The sequence below is a fragment of the Blennius ocellaris genome (assembly GCF_963422515.1).
Source record: "Blennius ocellaris genome assembly, chromosome: 11".
Taxonomy (NCBI): Eukaryota; Metazoa; Chordata; class Actinopteri; order Blenniiformes; family Blenniidae; genus Blennius; species Blennius ocellaris.
In genome coordinates this window covers 5034079-5059611 of record NC_137660.1, presented here as the reverse complement: position 1 = coordinate 5059611, position 25533 = coordinate 5034079, and the positions used below count along the sequence as shown (strand labels likewise).

The 25533-nt window shown below is 44.6% G+C and overlaps 1 protein-coding gene across 1 annotated transcript in view; it reads right to left on the bottom strand.

Annotated features, from left to right (window-relative positions):
- Positions 1-23529, bottom strand: part of met (MET proto-oncogene, receptor tyrosine kinase) — a gene marked incomplete at both ends in the record, with an annotated part of 100805 nt that extends 77276 nt beyond the window's left edge. Inside the window, one exon of the mRNA XM_080505522.1 lies at positions 22327-23529. Coding sequence (XP_080361648.1) covers positions 22327-23529 — 1203 coding nt within the window. The remainder of the gene's footprint in view (positions 1-22326) is intronic.
- Between the last annotated feature and the right edge of the window lie 2004 nt (positions 23530-25533).

The window sequence follows — 25533 nt, the reverse complement described above, 5'->3', positions numbered from 1 at the left end:
TGGACTCAGGGTGCACAGCACTCTGCAACCTGAGCCTGTGTGTGTGTGTGTGTGTGTGTGTGTGTGTGTGTGTGTGTGTGTGTGTGTGTGTGTGGGTTGTGGGGACATTTAAGGGGGCAAGTGACGCTGACAATAAGGCGTTAACAGACCCTGGTACTTACAGTGCAGCTGGCCTTGCCCTACCCCCCCCCCCCCCCACACACACACACACACACACACACACACACACACCCTCTTCAGACGCCAGGCTTTGTTTATGATGGGGCCCTGAGGTGGGCACAACCACTTGTCGAAAATGGCCCTGCACATAAACAGTTTGGGGGTAAAACATGTGACGGCGGCGCTCGATGAGCGAACGAGTGAATCGGACCACTGAGCAAACTGACGCTTCACTTCACAGTCAAACAAAGATCAGAGGCTGGTTTCCTCCACCTCATCCAGAAATATAAGTTCACAGTGCAGAAAGGGAACCAGAGATCAAGAAAAGAGTCCCGACTGCCTTCAGAGCGAAGGTGAACTGTGAAACAGACCTGCAATATAACCCAGCTGACTTTTCCGCCACAGAGTGGAGAAGTGTATGCTTCACTAGACCAGCATGGATACAATTATGTTTGTGACATTGTGAAGATTATCACACTGTTGTGTTTACAACCTTTGTGGATTTAAGGTTGAAAATGGAAAAAAACTGAAATGTTTGAGGAACCTGTGGTGACCAAGCTCCAACAATATGTCTTCACACAGTGTTTAGTCTGGCTCTTAAATTCATAAAGACACTTTAGATTTATAATAAGTGATTCAAACCTTGTGGATCCAGAATGGACACATAAAAGCAGTTATGAAGAGTTGGATAAATAGACTGAAGGAACACCACAGAATGGCTCTGATTTATTCGCTGTGCAGAAGTTTCTGAAATCGCTGCTTTCCAAAGACATCGATCATCTACGAGCCTGCGGCTGCAGTGAGTCTAACTTCTGACTCCAATTAGCTCTTCTTTCATTACCCGAGGCTCATCTTACAGGTAGCAGCAGCACTGGGGGCTTAGTGTGTGCAGACATGAAATATTAGAGCTGAGTGATACAAGGTGAGGCACCTGAAACTTCTGCCAGACAATCTCTTACTGCTAAACTGTGGATTTCATGAACTTTGATTTGACTGTGTGACGTCACCGACTCGGAGCCGAAGGGGGCGATCATCACATCCAGGACGGAACTGTCACTACAGTCAGGGGTCTCTCTCTCTCTCTCTGTGAAAGTGTGTGTGTGTGTGTGTGTGTGTGACGAGGTGAGTGATGATGCTCTGTCCTCTGACTCCTCCACCTCCACTCAGTTTAAATATCTTATCTACAAATAGGTGGAGGACAGATTCTTCACCTCTGCTGCAAACTGCAACTTTTTCTCCCGCATAAACAGATTCTTCTGGACAACGTCACAGATTTATGGGATTCAAAACAAGGGGAATGATGACGAACTGCTGAGTTCAGGGATTGGGGTCCAAACACTCATTTTTGCTGAGAACTTCTCTCATTCTCCTAAAAGGAATCAGCGCATTCTTCACACACGCACGCACGCACGCACGCACACACACACACACACACACACACACACACAGAGTTTCAGGCTGCAGATCAAAAGAGGACCCGATGAGGTCGGCCTCCTTAAAACATTCCTGCATTCACAGATGAGAAATCAAGAGAGTTGATCTCAGCACAGGAATGTTTTTCTAATAATCTTCAGTCTGGCTAGCTTTCATAAAAAAGATGGTTCTTTTGTTTTCGCTCTTCATCCTCTGTGTTTCATAAGTTCTGAGACACACAAACTTGGTGCTTCACCTGCATTTTTCGCCTGAAGTGCGCAGTAAAACATTCCTTCTGGACTCGTCTCCTCGACTTTTATTTGTTCCTTTACTGAAGTCACTTTGCAGTTCTTGAATAATCTACAGAATATTTTGTCTCAAATTGAACAATTGGCATAATTATCTCTTCTTTAGGGCTGATGCTTTTATTGGTGGCCTGTTTTACAGTAAATAAAAGGCAAGGTTGGTATACATTAATGCCTCATACATCACTGTACAGTATGGTACACTACGGTACAGTCAGGTATGTGTTGTCACGTGTTTCTATAGACAATAGTTGTGGATTGTACAGAAAGGACTGTACCCAACTGTTATCATTTTTGTAACCCCTCTGTTGAGGTAGCTACCACGTTTTTAAGAAGAAGACTACAGACGAGTACAAAATAAAACAGATGTATCTTAACAACCAGAGCAGCACAAACGCTAATTCTTTCAGCACAAACCAGCATTAATGCAGCACAAACGATTGAGACCATTTTTGTTCAGTGTGGATGTTATTGCGTGAACTTAGATTGACCTTTATAATATTGTTAAATATCTGAAGACTATTTTCACTGAGCTTTGCAGGGGTGGGGCTGGGGGGCAGCTTCACCTAGCTCTTTAATTTTCCAATAAAACACACTCCATGTAAACGAAAGAAACAGGTTGCAGGTCGCAGCATCAGTCACTATCAACCCAATACCTATCTGAATTTTATCACAAGTTGTCTTTGGTCAAGGACCATGACAATGGCTGTCCCTGAACCAGTCTCACTGTGTGACACAGGACTACCGATTTAGAGCCAAGACCAAAGATTTCACTACGATTCTCCAACAATTCTTATCTTTTGTCAGTTATGGACAAAAATCTCACAGTGTATAGTGACCTTTACGCGTGTGAAAACATCTTGGAGGGCCTCGAGCCATATATTACTCTACAGCTGCAGGATTCCCTTCTGTCCCTCTAAACACTCTATAATTTGTTCCTCTGTGACTCAGAGTAATGACACAGGGTCATAGCTGTGTGTAAAAGAGCACCGCATCCAGTTTTTGCTTGTTCAGCCTGCCTATTGCTCACCGCGGCCATTATTTTGGGGCATTGATGTCTTTCTAAGGTCACATCAATCTGGATCTGACAGCCGGACCGTCAGGTGCTACATATGCTGTTAATTATAGAAGCACATAAACGGAGAAAGCAGAGGGATTTAGTGTGCTTCAGGGACTCTGCACCAATCATCCACTCATGGCTTTGTTAGCATCAGTGTTGCTCCTTCCTATTGATTACAGCAGAGGGAGGAGGTGGGGTGGGGGTGGGGGTTTGTGGCGCAGCCATTCAAAAGAGTGCTGGTTACATAAAAACTGTAGGTCGTCCACCTGGTCAGTTCCTGCTCTTTCACAGTCTGCAAAAATAAAATCCATCCTCCAGTTCTTCAGAGTGAAGAGAAGATCAACCAAGAAGGTCGCCTCAACAACTGAAGAACAAGAGGAGCAGAGGAGGAGAGGAGAGGAGGGGCAGAGGAGAAGTACAGTGATGGCGAGGAGGAGGATAGGAGGAGAAGAGGAGGAGAGGGTAAGAGGAGGAGTGGGAAAGAAGAGGATAGGAGGAGAGGAGAGGAAGAGCAGAGGAGAAGTGCAGTGATGGTGAGGAGGAGGATAGGAGGAGAAGAGGAGGAGGAGAGGGTAAGAGGAGGAGCAGAGGAGTGTGAAAGAAGAGGATAGGAGGAGAGGAGAGGAAGAGCAGAGGAGAAGTACAGTGATGGCGAGGAGGAGGATAGGAGGAGAAGAGGAGGAGGAGAGGGTAAGAGGAGGAGCAGAGGAGGAGTGGGAAAGAAGAGGATAGGAGGAGAGGAGAGGAAGAGCAGAGGTAAAGAGGAGGAGAGGGAAAGAAGAGGATAGGAGTGGAGTGGAGGAGCAGAGCAGAAGAGGAGTGGAGAGAAGGAGAAGTGGAGCAGAGGAGGAGAGGGAAAGAAGAGGAGCAGAGGAGAGGAGAGGAGAGGAGAGGAGGGGAGGGGAGGGGAGGAGAGGAGGAAAGGAGGTGAGGGGAGGAGAGGAGGGGAGGGGAGGAGAGGAAGGGAGGAGGTGAAGGGAGGAGAGGAGGGGAGGGAAGGAGAGGAAGGGAGGAGGTGAGGTGAGGGGAGGAGCCTCCTCATCCTGAAGCTTCTCAGAAAAGTTTCTCGTTTACATATCAACATTTAAAAACAGTGTTTTTTCTACACAGAAACGCTGAAAAAGATGTCGTTTTCACATTGGGCCACTAGTTTTCCTGCGCAGTGTCTCAGCACTCTGACTTTATTGTAGGAGACTGAGATAGATGTGTGTGAGTCAACCTCACCAGGACAACGTGTTTCTGACCTGCAGAGAAAAGCCCCATCACATTTATCTCAAAGTGTTCACACAGCTTTTTTAGCAGGTCTAATGAAACCAGAGTTTTCCCAGAAAGCGTCTCAGGTGTGAGCTGCTTTCCTCCGAGTGGCTCAGGGATCAGAGATGAGCAGGATAAGATGAAAGCCTCCGAGACAATGTGTGGCCATTTCAGGGATGGAGCTGATAGCTCCTCTGTCTGCGGCCATTGTTTGGAGAACAGCGGGTGATAAAAGCTGTGAATGAAGACGAGGTTTGTTCTCTCGTCAGGCTCCGTCTTCAGTTTGCATTGAGTGCAGATTACTGGTCCAGTGGAAGCGGGGGTTTAGTCTCCATGAGGTGAGGCCTTCCTGTGAATAGCTGCAGGTCAGCGATGTGGGAGAGCCAATAAAGGTCTGAACCTCAGAGGAAATCCAACACTTTGTCCACAGATGAAGCTCCAATCGGAGATAAACCTGCTCACATGATTCCACACAGTGTCTCTTATCTTCACTGGAATGTACCATGGCTTTAAAGAATCTGTGCCTGATGTTTCTGCTGACAAATCCAATTATCATTTTTATTTCTGCCATTTTTCTGTCATCTTGGATTTGATCAGAAGCAGAGTAATCGTGTACATGATTGTCATCTTGTGCAGTTGTGAGAAAGTGAAGAAATATGTTTTCAAGTTGATGGTAGGTGACGCAGCGGAGCTTTACACAGCTTCACCATCCTCAGGTGAAACCACGTGGCTCTTTAGCTCTTCTGAAGAAGTTTCAAAACTAAAGAAACATGTTGGTCCAGGTATGGACTGTCCAGTAAATCATTGGACGATATGATGTGTTTGTACATTCCAACAACTTTCTGTGATGACAATATTTGTGTCCCTGACTGATCCATGGTCTGAATCCCTCCCCAAAGTGTGTCTGTCCTCTCATTTTCTCTCCTTCAATCCCCCAACCTAACCAGAACAGCAAAAAGTCTCACTTCTGAGTCTGGTTCTACAGAAAGACTCCTCTGATTCGTGTTCTACAGGTTTCTTTATGTTCAAAGATGTTTCAAAGATGTTATGTTTTCACTGTAAAAGTGCTTTGAAATGACTGTGTTGCATTTGGTGCTATATGTATGAAATTGACCCTAAATCAATAGAATAATCATCACCTCTAACAAGAATAAATGAACAAAATTAGCTTGATTAGTTAAGCCAAGCCTTTACATCCAATAAGCCTGCAAAAATGTAAGACATATTCCCTGGGATTAATGAAGTACTTGTCTCGGCTTATCTTGTTTTACATTGCATTGAATTGTATTGTATTCTAAACTTCACAATCATCAGAAATTTAAAGGAAAAATGTGATTATCCAGTGAGGGCAGGTATGAGCACCCGATGGGCCTGTAGCATAAATCTCTTTCCCTGTGGCGTCCAGGCGACCTTCACTGTTTGATGGTTCGCAGTAGCGTGCGGTGGTGATTCAGTCAGGGCCAGCAGAACCCCTCCTACAAAACATTATGTCCTACAATAAATACACAATTCGAATCCAATGTAAGGCCACTGCTATGCATCAGTACTTGATCCACACCAACATGACAGCTGATCAACAACCACAACACATCAAGACACCAGATCATTTTCCAGTGTTTCCAACAGGTTTGCACAAAATGCTGCACAAAGCCTTTGTTGGTCTGAATTATCTCATCCATTTCTGGTGTCGGTCTTCTTCTACTCACAACTGAAAAAGGTTCCCAAAGCAGGTCCACTATCGCATCATCCGATCTCGCTGTTAAATTAGCCGCCATCACTCCAGATTAGCAGATAATAACAGTGCGTCATCACCACCTGCCCATCAGTCAAGCTTATTTCAATGATGACAGCAAGGCCAGCGCTCGAAACTCTGCTGGCACTGAGGCGTTCCGTCAATAACACATCAAAATCTGATTGGCTGATGATCCTGTCACTCAATATTTTAACCCAATAGCAGCATCCAGCTTCCATCAGAGGGTAGCAATGAAGATACTGCTGGCCCCCCCCCCAGCAGAGGAAAGGAGTTGTGATGCATTTAGAGGGCATAGGAAATTTGAGCGCCGCAAAATATAACCAGTTGTCTTCTGGATAAAGTTGCTAAAGTCACTAATTGATTCCAGACACAGATTTCAGAATCACTTTTTTAATTATTAAAAAAGAAAGAAAAATCATTTTGGATCCCTGACTGCACACCACTGATGGTTAGCTGTCTCCACCTCCTTCAGTCACAGCTCTGATAATCTGGGAAATGCTCCTATAGAAAGCAACTGAGGTGAATCTACAGGATGAGAGCAGCTCTTCAACCCTTCCTGAAACATGAGTCAGTAGAATTAATTTGAGCCTTCACCTCCCAGGGTTTTTTCTAGAGCTTCTTGAACTGGATGGTACGGGGGAGGGGGGGGGAGGGGGGGGGGGTCAAGGTGAGGTGGGAGGAAAGGAGATTGCTTGTGGTCCTTCATTCAGAGCACAGGACTGATAGATAAGCATCCACATGCCTCATTTGAGAGGAGAGCAGGATATCAGCATGTGGTGAAATAGAAAAGAGGAGGAGGCATGCGGCTGATTAGGAAATGGCCTGTGGGCTTTGACTCATAAGCTCAGCGGAGCATGATCATGAACGGCTTCTGGCTCTGCTGGCCCTGCTGGCCACATGCTCCTGCTGCTCACACAGCATTTCCAACACGTTCGCACCAGCATTACTTTTGGAGAAAGTCTGCTTCGTTTGGGAAGGTGTTAAAGCTCCCCAGAACCTGATCCGGATCGAATCCGAAGAAGCAGATGCAGAAAGAAAACGTTGGAGAATGTCTCACGGGCAGACGTGGGGTAGAGAGAAAACTCTCTTTTTTTCTCCCCAAGGTTCTCAAAAAACCCTCCGTCTACACGTCACTATGAACACGGCTCAACATGAGGCTTCAAGGCATGTAATACACATGCCAGGCCTTTTGGGGCACCATGAGGCACCAAAAACACCAAAAATGCAGAAGAAGAAAGAGCACATAGAAATTTAGAAGCAGATTCCTTCACATAAACCACTTAATAATTCTAGTTCTATAAGTCTATGACCCTGCTCCTCCTACTGCTAGCCAGTGTTGCCAGATTGGGTGGTTTTGTGCCAAATGGGGCGATTTTTGTTTACGTCAGGTGGGAAAAAAATACATTGGGATGGTTCATGGTTCATGAAACTTCGTAGTTTGGGCTAGTTTTTATTGGAATAGGCGGGTTCTAAGATATGACTGGGCTGGAAACTTTCAATCTGATCTGGCAACACTGCTGCTAGCGTCAGTCACTTCTGCAGCTCCGCCGGAGCTTGTAGTCCCTGATTGTTGTGTTTATTTGATGACATCACGGACCACCTTGGGGGTAGGAGGGAGCGATTACCTCATCTTTTTTCTACAGATGATCGTCTTTGTCGACTTTGCCGCCCTCACCCCGGGGGGGTTGGATGAGCCAGCATTTTAAAATTTACCCTCTCTGGGACCCATGTTCAAAAAAACCTGTTTTCATGCTTCTAAAACTGCCTCATGTGGACGACAGGCCAGAGACATCTGGTTTAGGTGAACCGGGTTCATGGTGTGGATGGCCCTTTAGTGAGGAAGGCGCTCAATGATATCTAGTCTGAACACTATATATAGCACTTGCTTGTTGCTACTCATTAGCCGCTAGCCGGCTAAGGGGCGAGATATGGGCTTTTGGTCCAGACCAACCAATGAGCCAGGTTTCTGCCCAAACAAGCAGCTGTTGTAATTGCTGACGTCCAGGCAGTTTGATCCACTCTCAACAACGCAGTGTGAAAGCAAACCTAACCAAATGAAGGTGTGAAAATCAACCGTCCCCATTTTCACCATTTCCCACCAAATGAAATGTGTCTCGACGCGCAAAAAATGCTAATGATCGAGAATGCATTTAGAATTGCAGCTTTTGTTCATTGATCTTTCCCACTTGAGCCATTTTCTAATGGTAAGAACAATTTTAGCTGTAATTGTTACTGCTGTTTATTTCTGTATATATATATATATATATATGGAATACTTTTTAACTATTTTATCCATCTTTCAAATAATGCATGCTTTTTTTCTTTTAAGTCCTTTGACTTCTTTAGCTATTTTTAGCTAGGAGATTAGACATTAGAAATGTTTGAAACTGGCATATAAAATAAAAACGATCGCAAAATATTGTGAAAACTTCATGGAGCCACTAAAGAGGAGCTGAAGAGCCACAAGTGAGCCAGCAGTATCTCCATTTGGGTTGATAAAATGCGTCTCTGTTGGCTTCAAGGCTGATTATTAATTAAATGAGGAAAACTCAAATACACCCCAATATTCTTTGAATAGTAGTTAATTAGAGGATGTGAACAAACAGAAAACACAAATGATGTCTGTTATTCTGACTAAGTGAGAGTTAGCAATAAAAAAAAGAACTGACAGATGTGGCCTGATGTTTGGCTGCTGGTTATTTCCCAGCCCATTTATTGGAGGACAGCTTGCAGACACTGGCGGTTTGCATATTTACTACTCTGCTCTTTATCTGGCCAACAAAGATAAGTTGTGCATACAAAGAGGCTGCACTGAAGGATCTGCACGCACTTCCAGCGTTCCGGCAAAACAAGAAACGAGACTCCAGGGCTAATGATTAACAGTGGATTGAAAACTAAACAGTGAGGCTCAGTGAGTGTGAAATCATGTAGAAAATCTCCAGGAAATGCCTGTAGATAGGACGAGGCCGAGTGCAGCCTGAGTGCAACCAACGTGCAGAAAGTTTCAGCTTCAGGAGCAGTTATGAGCCGTCACGTTCCGCGTAGTAAGCATCAGACCAGTGGTTAGATCAGTAGATTCATCAAACTGTGACCTTCAGGAGGGTACATCTGTGTGAGACTAGATATTTGATACCGGATGAGGCTCTGGATGAATGTGGCCACTGACCAAGTCTCTCTGTGGGCTGGGAGACGTGTCTGAACCCAGCGGAGGCTGCAGCGGGACTCACACACCGAGAGCTGTGGACATGAGAAGCAACTTCCTTCTCATTTCACACCAGAAGATCAGGGTGGAAACAAGCTAACCCACCACCAGTCTTCAACCACCAATCAGGAACGGTCGCCGGGTTTAGACCGTCGTGAGATAGATTAGTTTTACCCCACTGATGCTGTGTTGTTGCAATATTTATCCTAAATAGTAATAGAGCAGGAGGGCAAACGCTTGACCTTGACCTTCAGGATGAATACAGGCCATCTCACAATCCTTCTACTAGGAGAATTGGCTTGTGGCGGCCAAGCGGTCATAGCCACGTTGCTTTGTGATTCTCCGATGTCGCCTCTTCCTCTCATTGTGAAGCAGGATTCACCAGCGTTGGATTTTTCACCACGAACAGGGAACATGAGCTGGTAATGGAGCGTCGTGAGTGGGTTAGATTCGCTCTGCCGATGATGTGTTGTTGCAATAGTAATCCCCATAAACTCTTCTCAAACACTTTCACTCGAAGCATTGTTGTGTTCAGCAGCTAAACAGAGGAAAGCTTCAGTTTCAAAACTTTACATGGTTTCTTCTTCTGCTTCTTTGTGATATTTATTATACCACATTGTACATTGTATACTGCACCTCATTCTGTGTTGACATTCTGATCAACATCTATTGATTTTTTTTTTATCTGTGTCTATTGTCAGTCTCAAACGAGTCTATTAAACAACAAAGAGTTTGTGTTTTGTGACATCCACATGCATAGTTTAATATTAAATCTGGACGAGTGAATGTTTGAAGAACGGTGATCGACTGCTTGTGAAACTTTGTTTGAGGACAAACTGACTGATCATCAGATAAACAAAGAGTTCTGACTGTTCCTGCTTGTAGGTTCAATGCTGGTCTGATCCATAAACACTTTGTGTGTGTGTGCGTGTATGTGCGTGTGTGTGTGTGTGTGCGTGCGTGCGTGTGTGTGTGTGTGTGTGTGTGTGTGTGTGTTTGTTTGTGAAAATGAAGCATGTGATGATCAGTGTGTACCCGCAGACACACAGACCACTGAAACACAGCAGATAGAATCTACATCTCACTACCAATTCGCCCCCCCCCACACACACACACACACACACACACACACACACACACACCCATCCTCATCAAAACAGAGGACAGGACGGGGCAAGAACATCGTATTTTCATTCTTTTGTCGAGACGGTACGTGGTGCTGCACTCGGCTTAGCGGTGGCACAGACACGCCGGGGCATGCGGCGCAAATCTGCGACATCTGTGGTAACTGGGAATTTGTAAAGCGCAGTGCTGCTTCGTGTGGATTTCCATAATGTTGTTTATGCTCATGTTCGGGCCGCAGAAGGAGGGATTAGCTCGCTGTGTGGCACCACGCAGGTAAAACACACTTCTAATTTCCCTTCAACCCTCTAAAGGTTTTCGATGCTGCGTCTGAATGCGAGGCAGAAGAGCCGTCTCGTTTTATCGATGCAGAGATGGTTCGCTCTCAGTGGGGATGAAAAGGTTTCTGAAAAGTTAGGGGGGTGGGGGGGGGGCAGATCCGCACCAGAGTCCAGGGGAGTTTCACACCTGCCCAAATGAAGCAGACTTTCCCTGAAATTAACTGTGGTTGGTAGCGTCAAAGAAAAGTTCCACCTTGGGAGCCGATTTGAAAGCTACTGAAAGCTTTCTGGTAGCACACGTTTAGCTGTCAGTGTTGTCTCACATCTCCCACCACAAAATGAGAAAAGCACTTTCCCTCATTAAAACCTTTGGTTGCATACCAGACCACGGGTCTCCTGATGGGCCTGTTTCGGCCTGGTGGCCGTATGTTTCACACCCTTTTCGACACAATGATGCTGTAAATGCGTCAGTGCTTGTAAACCCTGCTGTTCTGTGCTGGTGGTTCGTGTGGAGATGAAGTTAAGCGAACAAACAGCAGCTGAGTGATGCCGTGAGCAGGCCGGGACATGTGGAGCTGAAGAACCCGGACTTCCAACTGCAGGACAACCTGAATCAGCCGCACACCTCACACATTTGCACCTTAAATCCACGTATTGTGAGACAGCTGCAGGTCTAATCGCCTCAATCCCTCCCTGTGTCAGTGGAAAACTACGACAAGTGCAGGAAACGCCGGAGACCTGCCAAGTGACGAGTGATCCATCTGTAACTGAGGACATATTACAAGACGTCTGAGTCTGATGAGCTCGCTTCTTTTACTGCCTTAAGTTTCACTCAGGCTTCAGCCTCAAAGTCATGCTGTCGGGGCAAGCGCATAAAAACTCCCATAATGCAACAGCTATCGGAGAAGTTTTTGCACCAGAAGATTTCACTGAAATTGGCTTTGTGTTGAGGTTGTACTCATTTTCTGTAGTAATTGCTTGTTTTAGCTCAAATATAGACATTTTATGTGAACTTTTTTTGGGATCAATTTTTTATTGTTTTCGTTACATGAGAAAAGTAAGGATTTCAGTCAGAACTATATACATTCCACCATTGCCTTGCTGAATTATTTTAGACAATGACTAGAAATAAAACTATAGTAAGTAATAAAAGCACCAAACACATGTACACAGAAGCTTTAACGTGAACTTTTGTGCACTTGATGCACAATGGAGCAGCCCCTGTAATTGCATTATACTACATAGAAATGACAAATTAGGCTTCTAAACTTCTTGTCTTTTCCTATTTTCACCATGTATACTCTGCACCACAACAAAGAAATGTTTAAATTTAAAGGTCATTATGTCACTATTTTACAGTCTGACCCGCTCAAATTGGTCCAATATGGCCCATGAACTCAAAAGTGTTCAGGTACATTTCTGTGTGCAAAATTGTTGGAGAAAATCAGAACTTAAAAGAAGTGTTTTACATAGATATTCATTTACTTGTTACAGTAAATGTCCCACCTGGTTTAAAGGACAAAATGTACTAATTGTTAATTAGCTAAATAAAAAAATGTAATAACATTTCTTCCTTTACATACATTTTTTAAAACAGAAATATTTATTATAATAGTGATCTATAGAGATAATACAGATTTTAATATTTAGAAAAAAAGGCAAAAACATGTTTGGAGATTAATTTATCTTGTTTTCAACGAATATATTTTCAATTTCTACTTTAAACAGAACAAAAGGCATTTCTTACACATCATTAGTTATGAAAAAACTGGGTAAAAAAAAACCCTTTCCAGGTGGATTTCAAACAAGAAGCATCTAAAATAACTCAGACACAAAATAAATGGAATTCAGTGAAGCCGAGTGAAGCAGAGATCTGCCTCGTCCAGTATGTGGGTGTTTATTCGACTCCGCCGTTAGTAAGCTCACGCAGAGAAATCAATGAGTCTCTCTGGCAGCTTGTTTGGTATTTTTTCGACTCCCATTTGAAACTTGTTCATTAAAACAGGATAATTAAAATGACCGTTGCTCAAAGCATCTGCTGGCTGGAATTATATTACACACACTATAATCAGTCAGGCCTGAGATTCAATTTAAAAGCAATCAGCATTCGGTGGGTTTTCTCAAGTCGATGCTAATCCAATGATAATTTTGACCTCGACTGCACACACTCTTTATTTGTGGGACTCAAACGCTCCTCAACTGACTTCTGGGAATACATGTTTTGTTGGCTCTCCATCACCAGAAATCTTCTCACAGGTCTCCAATCTGAAGCCGATTCTGCATGTTTTATCTCTGGAACATAAGATCAACCAATATTTTGATTCTCCAAACAACAAAGAGACAAAACATCTTCCTCAACACAAATCTGGTTGGTCTAGTACTGGGGGCTGCATGCACCAAATAAAGTTATTTATCTGAAATGGAGAAAAAAAACAAGTAAATAAAATTTCTATACATACAAAAACCGAGGTTGCATTCATGAAAGTACAATTTAGACAGTCTTTATTACATGTTTTGGCTTTGATAGAGATTTGTAATAATTTTTTTCATAGACTTTTTTTGGTTAATTTGTGGCTCTAGACAAATACAGCCACTTTGTTTTAATTGTCAGAGCAGTTTTAACTATATTATTAATTTATTTAGTTTCCCCTGTTTGTTTTTTTTAATAATATAAAAATATAATAATAATTTTTGGAATTTTTTCCCCCCTTTCCTTCCCTTTTTATCCTTTTCTCATTTTCTTTTCCTTAAAACTAAATCAAATCTAGCAATTTGAATGATTTTAGTTTGACTGTTTCTACGTTTTTATAAGTTCACTGTATTTTGCACCAGAAAGTTTAATTAAAATTGCCTTTAGGTTGAGATTGTAATCGTTTTCCGGAGTAATTGTAATTGACATTTTCATCATGTATACCCTGTGCTATGACAAAGAAAATTTTTAAAGTGTAAATTTAAAGGTTATGATGGCCGACTGAAGATGAAATTGGACTGTATGGCCTCTGAATTAACATGTGCTTCACACCCTGGTTTAGATGACCAGGTTTTTGTGATGATCGTTTTTATTTATACATGAGAATTAGATTAGTTGCTAGTAAAAGATCAATAATCAGTTCAATTGAAGAAACTGGCTCTTCTTTGTGTATTTTGGCTTTTCTATAAATCACTTGTTTTCTGCTGATTTTCTAGTTCTCACTCAGGTCAATGAAAGCCTTTTTTGTTAGGAACCACGCTGCCTTTAAAAACACAGATTAAATAAAGACCGACATTATACAACACACACGCTATAAAGTGAGCAGTGCATTGAAAAAAAATTGACAGTAATCAGTAGCTACTTGGTGTCTCCGATGAAGACGAGCAATTATTCCCTGAGATTCCTGTAGTTGAAAGAGCCTGAAGACAGAAGCTGCCCTGCAGTAACAAAAAGAAAAGCATGCTCGCCCCACCAGGCAGACAGCTGAATAGAGAGCACTCGTCATGACAACATTTATCATTTTTGCAGCCTAAACTGGAGTTAAGAGGCACGTCTGAACTGACAACCCCCACTTACAAACTTCAAACAAGTTCTTATGCTGAGCCCTCAGCCTGGGCTGGGACTTCTCCATCACAAATGTGCAGTTTGGTGCAGCGGGAAACAAAAATAACCTTCAGTTCACTCCAGTATGCATCCCTCTGAGCGCTTAGAGGGTTTATGAATTTACAGCTGGTCTTATCTCCCAGAGAGTCTACCTGCCATCTGCCACTGGATCCAGCTCATTAATCTACAGATCATTCCTCTGCAGGCTCACAGCGTCAGGTGTTTGTCACCACAATTTGTTTGTGAACCTGGAAGAAAGGACAAGCCCGGGAGCATTGAAAGAGGGGATGGAAAACACGAAGGGCGGCCACCTGGAACATCTCTGCACTTGAAAGCACTTTAGTTTGTTAATCGTCTTTAAAAATGTTTCGGAGAGTTCAGGCAATCAATTAACAAGTCTGCACAACCTCCTTGTTTCTCCTGCGTAATATATCTACAATCAGGAACATGCTGACACAGGGTGATGCTGAAAGAATAATATATAAATTTTGAGCTTTCAGAGAAGAATGTTGCAACGCCATAAGTAAGGTGGAACGTGATTGTTCCACCTTACTTATGGGGTTGCAAAATGTCTTCAACTGATTCAAAATGCTGCAGCGAGAGTCCTGACAAGGACCAGCATAAGAGATCACATCACTCCAATACCAACCTCTCTTCATTGGCTTCTTCTTAAATCTAGAATAGAATTTGAAATCATTCTTCTAACTTTTAAAGCTTTTAACAACCAGGCCCCATCATATCTTAAAGAACTGTTAGTCTCATATCTCCCAAGAAGAACACTTGGTTCTCAGAGTGCTGGCTTACTGGAGGTTCCTAGGTTCTAAAAGGAGAATGGAGGTAGAGCTTCAAGCTTTCAGGCTCCTCTCATGTGGAACAAGTCAGTTTCAGTTAAAGAGGCTGACAAAGTCTCTACTTTTAAGCAGTGGTGTGCAGTCAGGGGCAGCAGGGTGCTGCCCTGCAGGTCCTACGAGCCCTATCAAAAATTACTTTTCGTTTTTCTTTTTTTTTTTTTTAATAATTAAAAAGTGATTCTGAAATCTGTGTCTGGAATCAATTAGTGACTTTATCAACTGTATCCAGAAGACAACTGGTTATATTTTATAGCGATCAAATCTCCTCTGTCCTCTGAATGCATCACAACGCCTTTTGTCTGCTGGGGGCCAGCAGTAACTTCATCGCTACCCTCTGATGGAAGCACGACGCTGCTATTGGGTTAAAATGTTGAGTGACAGTGTCATCAGTTAAGACTGACGGAGGAACTAGACTGAGCTTCTTTCACTTCTCATTCACCATGTGTCACTATTACATGCCACTAAAGGCCAATTCATACTTCCTGCATCCACAGGGTGCCCCTCATCAACCCCCCTGTGCGAGTGTCGGGGCAGACCCCTCTGACGACTGTGTGCAGCCCAATATTTGTGACCCTGCAGACTGAAGGCACCAACGACGCATGATCCAGAACCATGAACAACAACAATGGACAGCAACCTGGACGAACGCTTGTGTGACAAACCCAATCTGCACAATCCCAGTTTAAAAGACTGTAAAAATAGCCAGATGGCGTGAAAGATCAAAAACTTTGCAAAAGGAGAAGAACGCCTGAAACCCGAAGTAGAGATATTTTCTGTATTGCTACATTATGTTATGAAATGCACACGCAAAAGTCGTTTGAATGGAACTGCAAGCGCATTCGTGGACCATGTGAGAGTCAAAACGCTCTGGGGACACACAATGCAGGAAGAGCCTTAATCTCTCTCTCTCTCTCTTCTCTGTCTGTCCATTACTTTTCTCTCCTCTATCCCCTCAGCCCAACCAGGATAGCAGAAAGCCTGGTTCTGCAGGTTTCTTCCTATTAAAAAGGGAATCTTTCATTTCCAGGGTCTCTTATGCTTGCTCATGTGGATTTAGTGAGTTTTTTCTGTCAACCTGCTCTGAAACGACTGTGTTGTATTTGTCGCTATATAAATAAAGTTGAATTGAATTGAAACAATTGCACCGTTAAGCTCCCGTACCTCCAGAAGACCTGATGTCACCCTGTAATCAAGTGAGTCAAGAGGAAAGAATGCAATAATGGAAGAGTGGCGCTCTCACTCGGAGGCATGAAAACAGTAGGTGCCGTCGTCACGTGGGAGCTGCTGTTTGGGTTTGAGCAGAGAGAGGCTGGCTGCATATTCAACACATCCTGGTTTAACACAGTGGAGGTGAAGAGGCGCAAGGCTCCACTTGTTTGCTTTGGTTCTGGCTTTGATGAGACGGCGGCGGCTCAGCAGGCTTCAGGAGTCATCAGTTCATGGCAGGCGACTCCAGACTTTTTCCATATTTGCTTCCTCGGAGCAGCGTTTCACATCTCAACCACTGCAGAACGTGTGACCGGCTTCTTCTTCTTCTTCTTCTGTTCTGTTCTATTTCCAGCTCTTTCTTTCCTGACAGAAGAAGTGAAAGTTACGTCGTCTTTTTAAAATCAGTTACAACTGTTTTTCTTTGTGCCAGAGTTCGTGTGATTTCTGATATCCATCTGATAGTGATTCAACTGACGTTTGCATTGTGATTTGGAATTTGTTTGGTGCTCTTCCTCTTGTCCTGAGCTTCCGCCTCTCTCTTCATTAGCCTGCAAGGTGTTTTCGGGAGTCTGAATGATTTGGCAGGAAACAGCTCCAAGTATCCATCCATTCAAAATTACAGATTATACCGGTAAAACATTTGTTTGTCAAATAGCTGCCAATCAAACATTTGTGATTCACTGAAAATACTAAGGAAAATATTAAAGAGAAATGTTTTAGAGGAGAAATTAAAAGGTTATTATGGCACTAATTTACCAGTTCGGCCCATTCATGATGAAGTTGGGCTGCTGAAATAAAATGTGCCTGACAACTCATATATATTTGTTCACATGAGGCCCAACAAGCGAACTGCATCGTTTGCAGCATTTCTAAGTGTTGCTGTGTAAATGGACATTGTTTTCAAAATGTTCCAAATGTTTGCATGTAAACACAAACCTTTTCTGAAACAAAATGCAAAAGTGAAGCGTTTTACTGGAAATGTGTCTCTTCAATGGGCCTCTGTGTGTTGGTGAAGAAGGTTGATGTCAGGGTTCAGACAGAGTGAGCTGGACCTTTCTGGGGTAAATCCTCGGACCCCTGCAGTGGCGGCAGGTAAATAATCTTCTATTCATGTCGTCTGTGTGCTAGTGTGAAGTGTTCCTCTTCAACCGAAGCACAAACATCATGAATTATGACTAACAGACAAAATTGCTCCGAATTAAAAACAGTCTTCTTGCCATTGTTGGTGGCACTTCCACTTTCCCACAGGTGTTGACAGCAGGTGGGGGTGGAGCGGGGGTGGGGGCCAGGAAAGAAGGGCGCTGGCAGCGTGGACGGCTGCCACCGCCGGTTCAGAGGATCATCTTCCGCCCAGCTGCTGATGCCCCGTTGCCCCCTGAGCCATTCATCACGGCTCGCTGAGAGTCAGATATGCAGTACCCTCCAAACCTCCACCCGGCCCCCCCAGCTCTCAGCATTCCTCACATTACCCCCCCCCCCCCCCCCCACACTGCTGAGGCTGTCAAGACCACGAGTGACGCATCAAAACACACACACACACACACACACACAATGTATCTGCATGTGTTTGCATTGCTGCACGTCTGTCCTGGTGGTTTAGTGAGAATCTCCTGAACCTCAGTCTGAACTTAGAGCTCCACGGTGTTTTTGTTCACACACACACTCTGCATCATCGTCTGTTCAGAACAAACTCTTAAAGCACGTCTCCCGCTTCCAGTCGGTGGAGGATGATGCTTCTCTCCGCTGACTTTCTTTGAAAGGAAGTTACCGCACCACTCGTGGTTGTTTCTCTCCATTCTGTGTCGTCAGGTTTGTCATAATGTGGATTACTGTTGTCATTTAAGATAAATACTAACGTATTTAAAACTGCCTGACTGGCGGCCTGGGGAGTGGGGGGGGGGGGGGGATTGGGGCTCGTAGGGGTGGGCGGTGGGCCTGTCCTCCGCCTTCGCTCTTTTCCTGGTTTTGGGGGGGGGGTGCTGGTCCAGGACTCGGCAGCTGGGTTGGGGGTGGTGGGGGGTCCGGGGGTGCAGCGGGCTTCACCACCGGGATCGTGGGGGCTCCCTGCCCGCGCAGCCAGGGGGTCCTCCTCCGGCCGGTCCCGGCTTGGAAGCTCGGGTCAGGGCCTGGGACTCTGCGCCCTTTATCCTTCTTTTGTGGACCCCTCTTGCCTGGGGGGGGGGGGGGGGGGGGGTCTTCTCTGCACTCTCCATCTGGTGCCTTCCAGGTTGGGTCGTGGCTCTCTGGGGTGGTTTGTCGGGGCCTCCCCGGGTCTAGGGGGCCGCCAGGTGCCGGGGTGGTGCTGCAGGCCCCCCCCCCCCCCCCCCCCCCCCCCACAACTGCTTGAAAATCATGTTACTGTCTAGATAGAGCTGCTCAGGTTCAATGTGGTTTAATCTCACAACAGTTGGAAAATATTTGGATCAGTCTGATAATTGTAAATAATATATGTAGCACTAACAAAGGTATTGTATGTCCCCACCCCCTCCCCACCCTCTTGCTCTCTCTCCTCTCAATCTTCTCTCTCCTCTCTCTCTTTGAGCGTTCCCCCCCCCGGTCGTGTATGGCAGTCATGCCAACCTCTAATAAAGGCAGCAACATGGGGAGACTCTTCGTCTCTTCCTGTTGCAAGAGTAAAAACTGTTCTGACATCAGAAGACTGTCAATCACATCATATTGTCTGCCCAAGCTGCCGAACAGGACAAGGAAAAAATTAAAAAAGATAAATACTAACCCTGATGCAAAGATTGCCTGTGTTATGTTGTGATCAACATTGAAGACAACATCAAGAAGCAACGCATTCTGGGAAAATACAGTCAAAACAACATGGGCAAGCCCGCTGGTATTTGAAGGCACCCTGAGTGATGACATCATGATAAAGGTCATTTGAAGATGCACATTCTCACGATCCTGCAGAACGGACTCGACCAAAGCCATAAAATGAAGATGGTTACCCCACAGTCACAAATGCGTTCTGTTTTTTAGTCTATCTTATGGCTCAGGTATCAGACGAGGCAAAAACATCCCAGTGAAACTGATACTTGCTTCAAACAGTGTCCAAAGGGAGGACTCACAATAATCCTGAAGGAGCTGTAAAGATTACATAACATTTTGTTCATAGGTTCACGTACTGTGTAATCAATGAAGATAATTAGGATTCCTAAAGTCACCATCTGCTTCTGCAATCTGTGAAAATCCTGCTCTACTCTTCCTCTCTTTACCTCTGCCAGAAACATTTTGTAACATGTCATCAAATCTGCTCTCCTGGTTTACATGAAGAACAGCAGGACAGATCGGAAGACGTCGACGATGCTTCACATCAACACACTAACATGGCAAGCATTTAAGACCCGATCGGGTTATATCGCAACCCACGGTACTCAAAACATAGCGTTGCTTGTGGACAGGGCACAGTGAAGACCTTTTTATCGTTTTATAGAAAACGATTGAACTTTCTCTTCATTGGAGCTCAGGTCCTGTTGCGATGAGCAGGAAGTATTGGAAGCCCGCAAGGAGAGCTTCAATGATAAGAACTACTCAAATAACAAAGTTTGACAAAACATTCATATGAGGAGTACATAAAAGAAATACATTTGACAAAACATGCAAAACCAGCAATCTGCATCTGCAAACTGTTTGTGGTGCAGAAGAACCAATAAATCTTTTACCGATGAGAGTGAATGCAGTGACGTTTAACGAGTCCATAATACCTCAAATAAATAGTCTCCATGGGAACACACACACACACACACACACACACACACACACACACACACACACACACACACACACACACACACACACACACACACACACACACACACACACACACACACACACACACACACACACACACACACACACACACACACACACAGGTGAGCTGGGTGTTTCCACAGCACTGTCATTACTCCTGTACCTGCTTGCCCTTTGAGAACTTGTTCATTGTGGAACATGAAGAACAAAGAGGATGAGGAGGAGGATGAAGAGGAGGAGGACCAGGAGGAGGAGGAGCAGGAGGAGAAAGAAGCGGAAGAGCAGAAGGAGGAGGATGAAGAGGAGGAGCAGGAGCAGGAGGAGGAGAAGAAGAGGAAGAGCAAATGGAGGAGGTGAAGAGGAGCAGCACTGATGGATGAGAAGGTGAAGTGCAGATGAAGTCACTTTTGGGGGCAGTAAGTATCGACAGAGCCTCTGAGCAGGGCAGCAGTTAACTTCATGTAGTTATTGATCGGGAGGTTCAGCTGACTGATTGGAGCTGTCGCTGATGGATAGGAGAAGAGCGGAGCAGAGCGGGGCAGTAAAACTTTACGCAGTCCGAAGTATTTGGTGTAAGTACTGATGGAGGAAGGTTTCTGCTGCACAGTGGCTCACAAATTAAATCATAACCACAAAGATTAAATGCTGCTTTACCGCTTTAATTTGGAGGTTTTTCTCCCTTCATCAACATTAGTGGACAAACAATGTTTAGGAGGCTGAAATGTTTAGTCTGAATCAAGAAAATAGTCGATCACATGTCGTTCTGCATCAGTCAATGTTCCTCTACATGTGCACTGAGGTAACTCAAAGAGAGATCACAAAGAGATCAAAATCAGAATAAACACTTTTTCAGCTGAGTTGTCCTGAAACCAGTTTTCCATCTTGTACTTCAGTTCATTCATTCAGATCATGTTCAAGGGGAAAAGTTCATTTCAGCATCAGCCATCATTTAGAAACCTCCGCGTGACAACATTAATTATCATCTCATTTCAGACACCGACAGGTTTATGCCGCAAAACACACAAGAATGGAAAATCCAATCTCCTTGACTCAGGCTGCATTTACACAACAATGGTTCAGGTGACAACACCTCCTTCATTTCAAAAAAAGTTCTGCATTTACACGGCAAAGGCAAAACACATTAAACAATGTAGTTAGCATGCCAGGCCACCAGGTGGCATTGTTGGTTGTTTTTGTAATGAAACCACACACATACATGGGCAGAAAACAATAAGCTATAATCTTTAACACAATGGAGAGAACCCGACATCCGTATGGACAGATGATGAATTGGATGCTAGTAGCGGTGAATCTCAACTATAAAACCACCAATGTGAACAAAATTAGACGATAATTAGAATACAGACTGGGAGTCATGCTATTACTGAGGCCGCCATGTTTGTTCATGTGCAGTAATAGAGCTCCGGAGCCTCTGCAAGGGGAGTCGGGAGAGTCAAAGAAAAGTTCCACCTCGGGAGGCAGTTTGAAAAAGTGATGGTTGTGGTGGCTCCGAGCACCACTAACGTGTAAACAGACACCCCAAACGGGACAAGAGTTTTGCAATTACACTTGTATTTTTTGTTCTGTAAACAGGGCCTCAGAGGAAGTGAGAAGATGTTGACCTTCACATTCAGCCATCATCATTATCTCTGTCCAGCAGCCACTGGTACCAAAAACACACACATCTCTACATCTTCAGACGTGAAGCACACATGAAGAAAGACTTTGGGCTGACATTCCCTGCGACAACAGGAAGTCGGGCTCAGCAGGAGGTCATGCTTCAGGTTTTGCTCAAGGGCACTTAGTCAAGGACCAAGTAGGCACAGTGTCTGAGTGCACCTGAGCCCACCAAATAACCAGGGACGCTCTGAGGCCCACAAAAAACAAACTGCCTGCAGAACATAAACAGCCAGGGCCCATAACTCCACCCGATGATAGAAACTTATTGCATCCATCTGAAGTACTAACGTGAGCAACGTACATCATGGTGATGGTCAGTCTTGGTTTTCCACGTGGAAATAACAGCAATGCCATATATGTTCATATGAGAGAAGCCGTATTCAATGCAGAAGCCCACAATCAATCAACGATTCAAACAGTCTCAATATTGCTCCAATATTTCACCTAAATTGATAAGGATCATAACAGAAAATGTATCTTTGCCATTTCAAGACTCAACCTACAAACACATCAGAGCTCAGGAAGAATGGATGAGCAGCAAGAACATCAGTAAGACAACATTTGCAAGACAAATGTTGTCTTTTGTGTTTTTTTCTGACCGTTGAGAAATGAACATTTGCATTTTCCTCCAAACAAACAAAGGCACTGCAAAACTTCCAGAAAGATAAACCTTGTCACAGTAAGCCCCTCCCCCTCCGAGCTCTTACCATGTTGTAGCAGGACTTCCTGTCTGATCCGCTGAAGTGGAATGGGTCCACCGTGTTGCACCTCTGCATGTACAAGTTGAACATCTTGTTGATGTGTTTCAGGGACATGATGCAGACGGCAGAGTTGGACGTTGGCTCCGGAGAGTTGGGCTTTCCATGAGCGAAGGCAGCGAACAGCACGTCGTCGTTCTCCTCGACCTTCAGCTGCCTCTGCAGCTCCACGTCGTTCCCCACCTTAGTGACGTTTGCCGCCTGCAGAATGTTGAACACCTTAACGCCCTCCGCTGAGCGGCGCCGCCTCTTGTCGGTGCTGATGCACTCCAGGGGCATTTCTACGTAACGGCGGATCACGAAGTCGGAGGAGCACATGCGGACGATGCGGGTGTGGTAGGCCTGAGAGTCCCTGCTGACCCGCTGCACGGTGAGGAAGTAGGTGAAGGGTCCACTGTGGAAGGAGTACACATAGTTAAGGTAGTAGTTTCCACGTAGAGATGGAATGAGGTCCATGTATGAGAAGTTGGAGAAGAAAGTGAAGCCATCTTGGCTCGTCTTCATCTTCCTCAGAGAAATGGTATGGGGATGCATTGCACTTCCCGATACGTTCCTTGTGCCTGGAATCTCGGAGTTCCCAACAAAGAACTTGATGATGTTGCTCTCCACATTGAGCACCTGAGATCCAGAGGGGCTGACAACCACATCTGCATCGATGGGTCGACCTTGGCCCTGCTTCACCTTGTCAGCAAAACAGTAGACTTGTTCTTCCACTGTTTTCCGGCTGGTATCGTCCTCGAGAACGTGACGGCGGCAAACACCGTTATCCGCCGAGCCACAGCTGTACAATCCTTTGTCATAAATGGTCTCCACCACTAATGCGATGTTATGGTTATCCACCCTGTTGCCCGAGCTTCCTGAGGCTGCAGGTTTCTGTCCGCAGGTCTCGTTGATGAGCAGCGGGCCTGTGTGGTATTCTGACAGCTTGGTGAGATTTGGGGCAAGAGCGTATATTCTGTTCACAGCACCGACGTAGATGACCCCGTCTAGCGTGACCATGTTCTGGATTGGAAAGTCTGCGGTGAACGTTGGCAGCTCGTAGGTGACCGAGAGGTTGAGCTTGCTCGTCTCAGAGGATTTATCACACCGGCCTTGCACGCTGAGGCACGAAGCCCACAGGACGACCAGGGCGAGAAGTGAATTGAGATTCATTCTGTTCCAGAAATGAGACACAAAAGAAAAGAGTTTGTATGAAAAGCACTGAAACATTGACCACAGACTAAAAGAAGCTTTGACTGTATCTGAGAGAAACACTAAAGTCACTGTCACACTCATAAATAGAACTTTGTTAGTAAAAACCACCAAAAACAGCGATAACCCACAGTGACTGGAAGCTTCATGGTGACACAAAGCTTCAGTATCAGCCTACTAATCATGAATTAACTAATCATGACTGCACTGAAGACTAAGCACTTCTACAGCGAGTGACCATAGCACCACTGGGGCAGTGAATCACCTTCAGGAAGAGCCCCTCCATCCTCAACAGGAGCGGCTCCACACTGCCTACATTTAGACAGCTACAACCCAAGGGAGCAGAGACAAACTCAATTAAAACCCAAAGAGGCAGCCAGTCCAGCCAAATGATAAATAACCCCAGTAGCTAAATGGCAGTCCGCTGGGAGATGCTTTTAGTGAGCAAGACGGAGCAGAGGAAACTCAAACAGCACAACAGAGGATTTGCAAAATGCTCATTTGCATGTTTCCGATTTGAATGTGGCTTTATCACAATCACACCTAAAAACCAAAACAAGACAACTAACCCGTGCGGTTCCTTTTTTGTTTGGGGGGGGGGGGGGGTTTCATAATATTAGTGCCCACAGATCTGCATGGATTCAGTGCACACATTCTAATTTATGACTGCCTGCATTGGTGTGTTTGTTAGAGGGAAGTCCGAAGAAGAAAACTGGTTTTCACAGAAACGTGGACATTTTGAACAAAACTTGCAGGTGCTTTTATGAGGGGAGGGGAAAAAAATGGAAAGAATACTGGACAAAAACCTAATCTGACGACTGAGAAAACACTTCGAAGATTATAGAGTTATCTCAGAAAGTACAGATCATGAAAAAATTGTGCATTTAAAATCCGAGATCTTTTGTTTTTAATTATTGTACAAAAGAGCATAAAAACCCGATAGTGGAAGTTTAATCGCTTGAATGGGGAAGGGAAGATAAAGAAAGGGTTGTTTTGGTCTGAAATTATTCAGAGTAACGAGGGGCATATTATTGAGCACCTGCACCGGGCAGCGTCATTGCATGGGGACAAAAGACAAAGTAGAAAACAGGCAATGTTTACAGTTTGAAAGGAAAGTGACTCATTATGAAAACGTCTCAGGGAGCACAGATATGTGAAGCTGGTGAAATTGTGTTAAGAGCCAGAAAAAAGGGCATTTCAAAGACGCATTGATGTCCCGAAAAAGAAGAGAGAAACTTCAGTGTCAGTGAACATATATACGCATTTAAGCATGAAAAGTGAAAAGAAAGTCACCTGTAAGTGAACAGCAGTGCTTCAAATCATATTCCGCTGGTCTCCTTCTCAAGAGCGGGGCTTCTTTGGCTTTCTCATAAAGTCCGGAAGGATCGCAAGACTCTTTTCTTTAATTGAAAAAAAAATCCACAGAAAAAAGTTTTACTGATTACTCCAAATTATCAGTTTCAAATAGAAAGCTACAGTCCGGACCGTAGCCGTATGAGTGAAACGCGTGGATCCTTGCGGTGCGTGTGTGTGTGGTTGAATCCTGCAGGGAGCCGCCGCTGCGCTCACATCTCCTCTCGGAGTGCGTAAAAACGCTCCGCCTCCTCCCGGAGCGCAGCCTGCTCCGCATCCATCCAGGTGTTACACACACACACACACACACACACACACACACACACACACACACACACACACACACACACACACACACACGGAGGACAGCAGAGCAGAGCCGGGAGAGTAAATCATACGGGAGTTGTCATTATCTCAGAACGACTTCTTATTACGACTTCTTGTGCTGACAGAATATTGAACGGATCCGTTGTTTTGGACGGATTCATCCAGTCTTCACGTGTAAAGAACAATAAAACGTGTTTTTTGTTGTTGTTTTCAAACAAAAAAAAGCAACAAAAAACGAACAAACAACAAAACGTGTTTAGGGCACTTTTCCTCTTCTGTATTACC